We start from the raw sequence: 13,130 nt of genomic DNA, 5'->3' as shown, positions 1-13,130 counted from the left end.
TTGCGCACAGCCCTAGGAGACAGCACTTTATTTTTAGAACATTCTTTTTTCTTTTGGTGATTCCATGCCAAAATCATGGGGATTGCCATTTTCTCAGTTTCTGTGAAACATGTGAAATCACTAATAGTGTAGATCCCTAACTATTCAGAGTCTCAGTCTTTTGCCAACAGCAAAAAAACCACATTATTAAAATAGAAAGTCATATATGTGCTGAGAAAGTTGGAGCAAAGTTGAAAACTGTTTGATGTAAGACAGTTTCATAATACCCATCCCAGTATCTCTGCCTTTTAACATGCTTCAGAGGACCCTTCTCAAATGGGCAAGTGAAAATTTATTTCTAAAAACCACACTTTGAGCTGACAGTGAAACACAACACACTGCAGGACACAGCAAGCAGCTGCTATCTTAGCACAGAAATATTGGGAAAAAAAGAGATCTAGAATACACTTTAATAAGCAGGCAATGAACATTATTTTAACAACATTATAATTATAAAGTTCGAGGCACAGTTGTGACAGAATCAGAACTGTGATATTACATATTCATAGAGACACATAATAGTACTAAATATTGCACAAGATTGTTCAGAGGAGGAGGAGGAGGAGAAGAAGAAGGATTTTGTCTCCTTTGAGATTTGGTCAGTTCCTTTTGGTACGAACTGTTATATATAACTACGAGACATTTCATTATCATTTGTAAAAGTGTACTGGCTTATACAGTGTAATATTCAGACAAAGGTTTTCAGGGTCTTGAGTGTGTTGATTTTAAGAAAGGAGAGGTTTTACACTTAGCTAATGAAACTAAGTGACACTGCTGGAAGTAATAAAAATAAATAAAAAACCTGGTTTAACGTATGTATTCATCTATGACTACTATTATTCAAATAGCTTTGATTACACATTAGAATTTAAACTCCTGATATCACGAGGTCATCAAGCAGGAATAAAGTTTATTGACAAAAAATTATTCTGTTTATATTTGTGGAAATATTTTACCTTTCATGGTATTTCACCTGCACGGTAAAATCAAACTAGAAAACATTTTGGTTTTTCAATGTAAAGCATTATATAAAATACTTTATTCACAAGGCATCCAAAGATAAACATTCTAAAACGGCTACAACTCATGACAGAAATATTTGTTGGACAAACAACTCTGTTTTCAAGGAGATGGGCTCAAGATATCCTGGACCAAATCTACAGTACTGAATATTTCAATGCATTGTGTACGCATTCAAGTTCAAAACACATTTCCAGTCAGCTGATTAAAACAAGAGGCACCTCACTTTTGATTAGGACAGTTTCTGTGCTGCAACTGGATCAAATATTGGTTTAAATGGATTCAGCAAACAGCTGGGAAACCCTTGAAGAGACTTGTGAACGGGCGTGGGGAAGGGGACTTTCATATATAGCTGATTTAACCAAATCCATTCACCTAAAACATTTAGTAATGAGTTGCTCTCACAACTGTCTGTTTTGTAACTATCAAATGGGAGTTTAAACCAGGGCTTAACCAAAAATGACTGTTCCTGCTGCCTGTGGCCAAAGCATAATGCTGATATGGAGCCATTTTAAGCTTTAGTACAGAATTACAAAGCAGATCCTGGGTCCAAAGAGATCAATGCCAAAATTCCCTTACAAGCCAAGGCCCTGTGTCCTTCTTGCAGGATGAAGCAGGAAAAGACTACCTGTCGCCACCATATAGAAATACCTTCTATTTCAAATTGAAAGTCTGTCCTCATGTGAAAATGCTCCTTTTAGAAAAAAAAATGCAAGTACTTCCCATTCCACCTGCTGGATCTCACCAAGAACAGCCTCCCAAAATGAGGGGAGAGGACAGAGAGAACTGGAATAATCTGGAAGCAAATTATCAATTCTGAAGCACTAAACATTGCCTAGACAAGTAGTAGTTTCTACACAAATATTCATTCATTTTCTCATAAATAGTTTTGCTGTTGAAGACTACCATCTAATGAAACGGTTTTACTGCAGCATAACAATATTTTCTGTCATCAAAATGGACAAATATAGCTATGATCTAGATTAAAAATCTTTTAAAAAATCTTTTTAGTTAGCAATCTCAGGAAAACAAACTCTATAGAAGTGTGTTGTTTCCCTACTACCTAATTCTCTACCTCATGTAGCAAGAGCAATAACAAATAACATATTGCACTCATTGGAACATGAAAAATGTGCTGCTCTTGTGCCTTCTTGATAGTGTATTCCACTACACAGCCTTACTGCTTTCATATTTGGATATTTCCCCTTAATATTCAAGTAAGAGATATTTCAGTGATGAATTATTTTAAAACAGAGCAAACTCTTCTTATATGCATGATGCATGTCTTAAATTAATTTCAAAACCAGAATGCTAATGTTTAGCAATCTGCATTGTCTATTTCTGGTTTGAGGTGTTCTCAATTCTCTAAAAAACACCAATGGAAATTAAACAATCACCTCATGGCTCCAATTCCATAGTGCAGTTGATAAGACTTATTTACCAAGCCTGCTTTTAGTTAGCTCTCACTGCAGTCGGTCTACAGTGTAAGGTTTACAGATTAATAAACATCCCAAGTAGATTATTGGGTGATAAACACCAATTGTACTTTCAATCTTTCTGATTTAATGATAAAAGATATTCAGACTTTGAGCGTTCATTTCTGTAGGAAATGATGGTGGAGCTTAACCTTCCCAAACCGAGACAGTTTGGATCCAGGGGTTTAGCTCAGGAACATCCCTGGTATGTGGACACTTGACAGCATTACAAGTAACTGGTGCTAGCTCAGTACACAATAAATAAAGGAAATACTTTGGTATTCATAGCCAACTGCAAGGAGTGAATGGTAAAAAGATAAGAGCAGTGTAACATCTATATGTGTAGCATCTATATGAATCAGCTGAGTTTATTTAAAGGAAAGAAATAGTTCCGCTAACTAAACACCACCTACTTGAAACGAATATACAGGCTTCTTAGACAGCCCAATAATTCACCTAGTAGCATAGCATGTTAGATGCTCAGAAAGATCTCAGATGATGCATTTTTGGAGCTAGCAAAGAGCAGGAGTGAAACGACAGATCTGCCCAGGGTGTGTACTTTTAGAGTGCCTTCTCAGTAGCAGGAGTGTATTGGGACATGAGTACTTGGAAAAAAGAAAGAAGATAAACAGGGAACAAATAGTAGGAAGGCCCCTTAATCTTTCTATGTATGATAAGAAATCCAGATCAAAGGGGATGAGATGCTTTGAATGCTGGAGGGGGGAATATTAAATAACATAAAAGGTAAAATGTTTGAGGAACCATTTTTGTACAAAGCAGGGGTATAAAAATATGAAAAATCCTGAAAGTTATGCAATAAGGCACATCCGCTTGCAAACAACTTTCACATTTAAGATCCTTGTGATGCACACTTTAACTAAGCTAGGCATAAAAAAACTGCCCATAGTTGCCCATTATTTATTTCCCAGCCTATTTCTGCTCTCCCTGGAGGGTTTATTTTGGTATCTTGTCAAAAATAATATGACACAAATAGCTTCATAGGACTGTTACCCAGCTTTGCTGGGAGGCTTTAGTAGCTACCGCTCCTTTTCTTTTTGCTGTGACTGGGTTAAAAAAAAATACTGGAAGGTCACTGCAAATAAAACAGAGCAGTTTTTCAGTTTGAAGCATAAAAATATTTTCTTTCCCATATAAATGAGCAATTAAACCCATAAAATGAAAACAAGTCAGACCTCCAGAACATGTCAGTGCTTATAAAGTGTTCTGGCCAGCCATGTCTCTTTCAGAATTTTTCATAACGCTGTGTCGTCTTCCTCTCTGAGGTCCCCCACTAAGAGTGAGTGCTTATCTGGCTCGCTGAGAACTATGCTGTTGAGTGATCGCTTATCGGAGAAAAGGGAATTTATCGAGGCTCTGCTGTAATTGATGATCCGATCCATTAGAGTTAGTTTAGGAGAATCTTTCCCTGTTTCATTAATTCCAATATGAACGCTAATTTCTGAAGGACTCTTGTGTTTCATTTGGCCACGGGCACGGAGTTCATATTTCTCAGAACTTGGTTTCTTGTAACTAAAGAGAAAAAAATGCAATTCCTATTAGTTTGAAGTAACTGCAAGAAGGGTGGAAACTGTACTGCATATACATGTGTATGAATTAGAAGCATTAATACACAGTGACGCTTATTGCACAAAAGCTTGTAATTGTTTATCTTTTGGATGATATTCATGTCAAATGAGTGCTTAATTCCTTTTTTAAAGTGAAAAGCAAAGCAAAGCAGACTTGTACCACTCTATAAGTCTCCCTGATTGACTGGTGGTGAATGCCCCAGGCACATCCAGACAGAATGCACCTACTGAGTTTGCAACTGGAAGAGGCATGGCCCCAGTGTCTCTCTACTTAACAAGCTACCACTTTTTTTACCCGGGAGCCACTGACATCTGTAGTGTGGCATGGACCTTTACTTGCTCCAGCTTTCTATTACAGCTGCCTGAGGAGTAAGAAATGGAACAAACAATAACATGTAACACTGTTTATTGCAATAATTTATATTCCAGTGTTTACAACATCCTTGCTCTATAACCACAGCAGTTTGGAAATGGTCAGCATGATCTGGCAAAGCTTCTATCAGATTTCCAGGGTCAAGAATTTTTGTGTGCTATGTGCATAGTGATTTTTAGATACAAAAATCACTTCTCAATTTCAGAGTTCTCATCAGGTGTACTCAGACTGCCATTCAGTCATCTTTTTAAGGTGCTTTAAACCAATTTGCTACTCCATTCAAATAAAATGGACAGAAAAGAAGCCAAGAGGGGAGAGCTTTGAACAAGGTGACAGCCCTGAAGCCAGCTCCTGGTAGGCACCTGAATGACAATTCAGAGCTGAGATTAGATCTTGGAACTCTGCCTCCTAGCCCTGTGCTCAGTTTCCTAGGCCCAATGGCCTCTATAAGATATAAGACCTGTGCCTAAAGATCATCTTACACCATGAACTACAGAACTGCTTATACTTACAGCTTTAGCATCAGAGAAGAAAGTACAACGGAAACAGAAGAGGCGGCCATAGCTGCAGAGCCCATCCATGGCTGCAGAACCAAACCAATTGGCAGGAAGACACCTAGGGAAGAAATCGCCCACCACTGTTTACAAACAAGCACTGCTACATGAACAGAACATTCCTCAGAGTACTTCTAAGACGCTACATAAAAATACAGCAAGCATCACGAGGGATGTCTCTACTTGAACTTTTAGTTCATTTTAACTTGCCAGTGAACTCAATTATTTAATGCGATTCACAGAATGAAATAATTAAAAAACTGTTCAGAACAAGTAGCTGTGCTGTAGCTAGACTAGAATATTCCAGTTGTGTTAGATAACCTATTCTAAAGTATATCTAAAAACTTACCCTCTTGCCTCCACAGCTGAAGTGTTTCCTTCATAGGCCCCAAACCCTGGATTATATTTAATATAATGTTGTTGATATACAGAACCTAACTATGGGAGATGACTGTGCTACCCTGCCACAATTTCTCTGAACTCTAGAACCTTATTCTGATAATCACTCAAAAAAAGCCAATACCATTTCACATACTAGCAAAGCCCCAGGCCAGTACCACAATGAAACATTTACATACCAGCAGCTACAGGAACTCCAATAAGGTTATAAATCAGGGCAAAGACAAAGTTGATCCGGATCCTTTTGACAGTCTTCCTTGATAAATCTATGCTTGCCACTACATCCATCAAGTCATCCTGCAAATCAGTAAATACTTACAGAAGTCAAAGAAAAATAAAAAAGGTACAAATGTGATTTCATCATTCACCTGTTTTTTAAAGCTAAATACTAAACCCTGGCATTTCTGACACAAAAGTACACTTGGTGTTTTTTAGATTAAGCCTTTCCCACAGGTTTATGCTTGTACTGCACCTGGCACAATAGGCTCCAATTTTGACTGGAAGCTCTTGGCACTACAACAATTCAAATAATCCTTATAGTGTGTCAGTGTGGTGAGAGAGGGATGCTTGTATCTATCAAACGAATTTAGGAAAAAAGTTGCACTCTTGGATGAAGCATGGCATATGGGAATAAGCAGTGGATATGTCTGAGTTACTACAATGCCCAAGGCAATTCAACTTTATTTCAATACATTCCATTTCCTTCCCAAAGGCCCCCTCTCCTTTACCCACCCTCACGCTTGGCCCTGTTGCCACAATAAAAAAGGAAGCTGGGGGAAGCCAGCGAGACTCATCACTGCTTAGGAATCAGAGAGAGCCTGTTTCCATCTTGCCCCAATTCTAGGGGTCTGAAGAAACGAACAACAACACATGAGCAGCAGACCCAGTGCAGGCCAGTGGGGATGAGAGGGACTGAGCTCATGTCTGTCCCTTCACTGAATGCCCCAACTCATTTTGCATTAGTGAAACAACCTTAGTTTAGTTACTTACCCTAATTAGAACCACATCTGCAGCCTCAATGGCAACATCAGTGCCTGTGCCAATAGCAATTCCAACATTAGCCATGGCAAGAGCAGGGGAATCATTGATCCCATCTCCCACCATCGCTACCCGCTTCCCTTCATCTTGTAACTGTTTCACTTTGGCTACTTTGTGGGAAGGAAGAACCTCAGCAAACACTTTGGTGATGCCAACCTAAGGGAAGAGAGAGGACAAAACCTCAGCTTCTGTCTGAGTTTACATGTTTTGAATGCTGCCACTAACTACAGGTATCCACCTGGATTAACAACAGAAACTCCAATTGCATTGTAGCTGTTAAGCTGCAAACCAAACACACTCTTTTCCCTGTCTTACTGTGTTATTTTTCCAGGGCTGGAAGTAGCATGAGGAAGAGCTCAACTTTGAGATTTGATTTAGCAAGAAAAGTAATAACTGACTGATTGGTTGGGAGAAACCAGTTATCTTAACAGTAGAAATAAAACTGAAGTTAAAGAAAAGTTTATGAAAATATCCCCAGAACAGGATGTGAGGTTCCTCTCCCCCTAGGGTAAAGTTCAACAGGATTCACTGGGAGCAAAAGTCTATAAGCAATGTAGGAATATTCAAACAATTTACCTGAGCAGCAATAGATCTGGCTGTTTTGCTGTTGTCTCCAGTCATTAGAACAACTTCTAAGCCCATAGTCTTCAAAGTGTAGACTGCCAATTCAGCCTCAGGTTTCACTGTATCAGCAATTGCTATCAAGCCACAGAGCACTCCTAATAGAGAGAATGTATGATAATAAGTATGTTCCTGTTGAAGTTTTCTTCACCTTTAGGAGGCAGAGACCCATTCCTCAGAGTTGATGATATTCCCTCTTCTCCTTCACCTTAAAAGTGTTGCACAGTAGCCAAAAACCCAGGCCACTGAGAAGGGCTGGGAGAAACTCTACATTTCAAAATATTACAAGAAGTGTAAAGGTAGAGACTGAGTTGTGACCCCATCACTTCTATCACAGTCTACTGTGTCACAGCCATCTGTCTCTCTCATCACTTTCTATTTAATGGTCACAAGTCAAAGAATGAGGGAAAATGGCCACAATCTTACCATCAACAGCCACTAGGACAGCAGTGCGACCCCTTTGTTCATGTTCAATCATGGCATTATCAACATCGCTTTGAAGGAGGATGCCATTTCTATTCATCCACTCCCGGTTTCCAATAAGAACAGAGTACTTCTGAGAATTCAAAGTAGCTGAAGGAAGAAAATGCAGTCCTATCATTATCTGAATACTAGGCAGCCCCCTGTTAATCTACATGAGGATTCACAGGGTACTTAGACTGGCTGGGAGGACCAATATCCACAATCCAAATAATGCTTACAAAGAGTTTCTCCTTCCCACCTCCCAAACTTTTCACTTCTTTGTTCTTGATACAGACAAGAATTAGGTCCTCTGTAATGACAGACTGTTAACGTTTTAGCTGGAAGTCTCCACCATACACACTACCATACATGGAAAGCATTGAGTCAGCTTCCTCTCAGGGTGCTATTGTACATCCAAGAGCTGTGATCATGAGCCCCTGTGGGTACAGATTGGTCAGCTGTGTAAATGACATGAAGATTCTGAGTAGCAATCCCTTGGGAAGAAAAACAGCGGAAAAACAGAGAAGAGCACTAAGAGCCAGCTCTGTTGCCAAGTACTGTTGGCAAATAACTTTAATTACGTGTGCCTCAATTGAATATAACTCCTTTCATTTCAATGTCCCTCAGGCACACACCTGCATCAATATCCCCATTTTACAGATGAATAATGTGCAGAACTGTATTAATTTAAAGCACTGCTCCAGGAGGATGCAATCTCAGTTCTCCAGGCTGAAAAGTTAATGGCCTATAGCAGCCTCTTCCCTAAGGAGTCTAAACAAAGCACAAAAAAAGGAATCCTCCTTCCTGAGATGACTATTATTTTATAAGGCTACATCAGCTTACCAGGTAGCTGGGCATCAATAATCAAGGCTGGTTGCATTGATTCCTCAGTGTCCTCATCAATTTTCACCAGTGTTGCATTTCTAATGTTGTTTCCTTCAATCCTTTGATTCCTCCTGTACAGCAATGCCTCAATACTGGTGACTTTACAGCTAATGCCACAGCCTGGAATTACCTGGAAATCTGTGCATGTCCCAAGGGTTTCTGAGTCCAGTTCCTACAGGAAAAGGAGATAAATCAAGCATTTTCTGATTCCGCGCAGATCTCAGTTACATTTATAAAACCTGCCTTCTAGCAAAATGCACCTAACCCCAAATCTAGATCATAAGCCAAGAATATGCCATCATCAAAAGACAAGTTAAAGTGTGTGGTTCTAAAGCAGGTGACATGGTATCACAATCCATGTGGCTTTGCATTTTTCTGTTCGCTGAACTCTCCAAATGAAAGGTCCCTTCAATAAGCAAATTGCTTTCTAGACCGTTGAGGATTATTCACAGATGTTTTAAAGGAAGTGCTGCAAGAGAGGTTCTCTCTCACTGCAACACATGCTGCCCCTGTGAAAGGATCTTGGTACTATACCTTCTTGCAGTGTTTTGTTATCGCTACTCCAAGGGGATGTTCACTGTTACTCTCTGCAGTGCCCACTATTGCCAAAATCCTATTGTGTGGCATCCGGTTACTCTCCACGAGAATCTTCACCTGCATCACTTGAGGTGCTCCATGTGTAATGGTCCCTGTTTTATCAAACACCACTACCTTAACCTGCAGCAAAACACAAGACTGCATTATTGCATAAAGACCTTATTGCAAGGCGCACTCAGATGATCCTTGGCCAAGTTACTTTACTTCACTTTACAAGGATTCACAAGCTTGTAACTCTGTTGTGATCTGGTAGAACTCTGTGCATTATTCAAGTACAGAACCCAGCATTTAGAATCCCACTAAGTTACAGCCATGGAAAAAAACCCAGCATGTTCTTACCTTATGTGCCATCTCTAGTGGCTCCCCACCTTTGATCAATATGCCATTCTGCGCTCCTACTCCAGTACCCACCATCACCGCTGTTGGGGTAGCTAAGCCCAGTGAGCAAGGGCAAGCAATACACAGGACTGTGATGGAGGCTTGGAAAGCAAAGCGGATTATCACTTCAGTTTGGGAAATGCTCTTATTGTAACCCTAATGACAAAGAAATTCATGTTTAGCAAGGGGATACAATGGGGTGGGATATATGCTTTACAATGTTCACATTTGTAATTACACACACAGACTCATGTTAACATGGAAAATAAATTTCTCCAAAGTTGGGAAGTGCCAAATTCAAGATTGCCCATATAACCTTAATTTTTTTTCCCCACAGTGCATATGCCATTGCCTGGTCTCTCTCTCTTAACCATAGCACTTCTGTCTTGATTTATTTCTTTAATTAAATTAGACAGTACTAGCCATGGTAATCCCTTAAGCATAATAAAAGATATTCTTTATTGTTATATATACAATAATATAAAGGATATCATGACTGATAGCCTATAAACAGCATATTGTCAGTTACCCAAAACAGCAATCAGCTACTAAACTGCCACCTAAACACTCTCCTGATGCAAATTTGGATGCTGATTCTCTACTGGGATTCACAAATTTATGAACTGTATTGACTTTAGACAAGGCTTTGCACAGAGCAGTGCCAGCAAAATCTAATTCAGAATTAAGCCCTAGGACTTAAAGAATCATCTTTCTCATGGGTAGCACAGGCAATGGAGACGGTTCAAGGGTTCAGTAAGTTTTTTGGGTAGCTCTTTCTTTAGAAGATTAATTTTAATTAACTTGTTAAACCAAATAAAATGTATTTTTTAAAAATTATTTTTGCTAATTATTAAGTTCTTTAAAAAGATGTTCCTTTATTTTTAGTTCTGAAGTTGACACTTGCAGAGAACCATTGGTAAGAAATGTCATAAGATGGCAGCCCATACCCAAAAATAGCTGTATGGGCTGATAAGATCAACAAAAACTGGTAATTGCCTTGACCGTTTTAAATGTTCTGTAAAAAGAGTGAATTAACTGTGGTGTACCAGAGCCATAGCAAGTTCATTCAGCATCCAGGGCAGACACAGGGGTGGGGAGGATTTATAATGACCAGCATGTGTGGCACGGGAGGGAAGGGTTGCTTGGGGATGGGGAGAGGAGTCGTACCTTCCCAGCTCTTCTCACTCCAGTGGCAGGGGCCTCCCCGCGTTTCCCCCCTCCGGGGCCACCTGCCACAGGTGCAGCTACAGATGTAGCAATACAGAGTTGGGCTATGGCTGCTGGGGGACAGACAGCAGCATGGGCTCCCTGAGAGCCCCATTTGCTCTGCTCATCCCCCCAGGCACAGGCTATGCCTCTCATGGAAAAGCTTTCCCGGGGGAAAGAGGGAAATGTCATTCCACTCCCCTTTCTGCCAGACACTACTGGGCCGTGGCTGCTTGGTTCCCATGGCCAGGTGCTGCAGGGCTGTCCTTGCTGTGATAGACTCCTGGGGAAGGGGGTCATACTGCTGCCTCCTGTAAGTCAGCACCTGGGGCTGGTGCCCCACTCATCACCCCCTAGTTATGCTACTACTATATGCCAAGACTAAACACTGCAGTTTTCCCTTAAGCAGGTTTTGCATTGCTGTATACTAACCAACAGCAAGGAAAAGGCTGCTGCAGTCAAACAGACTTCTATTTCTCTCATCATGTTACAAACATTTTAGAAAATGATCAGAGTTACTTACAAGAAAATATTTTTCCACTATTTCAAAATCAACAAATCCAATGACAATCCAAGCAAAAAGGGTCACCACAGAGACAGCCACAATAAAAGGCACAAAATAGCCACTAAGTTTGTCTGCAAACTGCTGGATTGGCGCCTACAGAGAAGAAAGCACAACCGTCAGTTCTGGCAATGTGTCACTCCTCCTCCTCCTGTGTGTCAAGGCACTAATATAAATCAGAGGGTTCATGCGTTCAGTACCTGCTTATAAGAAAACTAGATATTCCTACTCCAAGACTAAGAGACTCAGAACATTGAGGGCCTGGAGTAACTCACGCCAATACACAGACTGATTGAAACACAATTTAAACACATGCTTGATTTGCTAAATTGATGTGTAAATAAGATCATGATACCTTTGAGGTCTGCGCCTCCTCGACGAGTTTGACAATCTGGGAAAGAGCTGTATCAGCTCCAACATGGGTTGCACGGATCAGCAGTGACCCATTCTGATTAATAGACCCTGCTATAACTGTATTGCCGGGTCTTTTGGCCACAGGCATTGCTTCACCTATGTAAAAGCCAACAATAGATTTTAGGGTGGCAACTCTCAGACTATATTTTTTGTACTGCTACCTACTCCTAATATGTAGTTACAAACATAAACAAATCAGTGAACTTCAGCTTCCTGGTTTATATGTGTTTGAAAGAAAGAAACATTTTGAAACATCAAAAAAGTGAAAACGTACCTGTGATGAGGGACTCATCTACCATGGAGTGTCCTTCAATAACATGGCCATCCACTGGGAATTTGCCTCCTGGAACCACTTTTACAATGTCTCCTCGCTGAACCAGTTCAACATCAACTTGATCTTCACTAGGATGGAGTACAGGACATTTAGTAAACCACTGTTAACTTAAGTTATCCAAACAAAAAAAAATTCTCAGGATTGTATACAGCTAAACTTCTATCCACACTGCTGTCCATGCCAAATGTGATGAACTGAGGATGTGTTGTGACACAGTGACCCTAGTTTATTAAAATTTGTATGCACTTTCAATTCAGAAAACCCACTTATTTTCTCCCACATCAGTTTACCTTAGTAAGGTTCCAATATAGCGAATTAAAATGGTATTGATTTTACTGTGTTGTAATATTACAGTTGGCAAACTATAGCTGAACAAGCTACCTGTTTTGCATTTATGCAGTATGATGAAACTTCAAGGCAAATAAAGAAGGCAAAATACCTTAAGAGAACGTTGTCTGGGCTCAAGGTAACAACAGTTGCTTCTGTAGCTTGTAATGAGATAAGTTTTGCAAGGGCTTCTGATGTTTTACCCTAAAAATATGAATTGATGTATTTCTCAACCCATGTTTAAAAACAATAATCACAGGCTTAATGGCAAATGCACATGATGTAATTAGCTTTTAGAAACAAACTTTTATTGGAAACAAATTAGAATAGGCATGTTTGATATATCTGTAAAGAATTTTTAAAACTGTTGAACATCTGTTTGCTACAAAATTAAATAAATGGGATCAAAATATTATTTTAAAAATGTACATTCTGAAACTATATCTGGAGTGTGTGTTGCAACTACTGGATGTGACAGTGCACAATGTAAAGATTTCTAGTAATACAATGCTCAGTCTTGGTTCTGTTTGTTGACAAGACACAGTTTTACTTGCTAAATACTTCTGTACACAGCTACAAGGTTCATCTTTCTATGTTTTTCAGCATAACCTGTCTCAAATACTTTGCAGTCATTTTTGTTAGGCCTGTGCAAATAGGGAAGTATTTGATTCTGATTCGGTCGACTCGGAGGACAGTGACTCAATTCGGAGATTTGGATCACTGTCCTGAATTGATTCAACTGAATCGGCTTCAGAAGATTTGGTGCTGATTTGGAGAGATTCAGTGATTCAGATCGGCCAGGGAGAGGCAGGCACAGCCAGATGGCTCTGGGTTCGCTTGTGGCTCCACTGGCTGTGCAA

At 39.8% G+C, this 13,130-nt stretch overlaps 1 protein-coding gene across 7 annotated transcripts in view; it reads right to left on the bottom strand.

Annotated features, from left to right (window-relative positions):
• Positions 1–435: 435 nt before the first annotated feature.
• Positions 436–13,130, bottom strand: part of ATP7A (ATPase copper transporting alpha) — a 57,528-nt gene continuing 44,833 nt past the window's right edge. For 5 of the 7 annotated variants that reach the window (XM_025210829.1, XM_025210825.1, XM_025210828.1 and 2 more), the window contains 13 exons: positions 12,383–12,474; positions 11,884–12,011; positions 11,551–11,705; positions 11,157–11,291; positions 9,389–9,583; positions 8,987–9,169; positions 8,411–8,624; positions 7,532–7,678; positions 7,061–7,203; positions 6,437–6,640; positions 5,626–5,743; positions 5,006–5,108; positions 436–4,064 (listed from right to left, as the gene is read on the bottom strand). In XM_025210829.1, coding sequence (XP_025066614.1) covers positions 3,788–4,064; positions 5,006–5,108; positions 5,626–5,743; positions 6,437–6,640; positions 7,061–7,203; positions 7,532–7,678; positions 8,411–8,624; positions 8,987–9,169; positions 9,389–9,583; positions 11,157–11,291; positions 11,551–11,705; positions 11,884–12,011; positions 12,383–12,474 — 2,094 coding nt within the window. In that variant the 3' untranslated portion in view covers positions 436–3,787. Of the gene's footprint in view, positions 4,065–5,005; positions 5,109–5,625; positions 5,761–6,436; positions 6,641–7,060; positions 7,204–7,531; positions 7,679–8,410; positions 8,625–8,986; positions 9,170–9,388; positions 9,584–11,156; positions 11,292–11,550; positions 11,706–11,883; positions 12,012–12,382; positions 12,475–13,130 lie in introns of those variants that run through there. The other 2 variants (XM_025210827.1, XR_003095412.1) reach the window with 2 other exon arrangements.

This window comes from Alligator sinensis, unplaced genomic scaffold (genome assembly GCF_000455745.1).
Source record: "Alligator sinensis unplaced genomic scaffold, ASM45574v1 scaffold521_1, whole genome shotgun sequence".
Taxonomy (NCBI): domain Eukaryota; kingdom Metazoa; phylum Chordata; order Crocodylia; family Alligatoridae; genus Alligator; species Alligator sinensis.
Note: the sequence above shows the minus strand (reverse complement) of the source record. Positions and strands in the feature narration are given on the sequence as shown.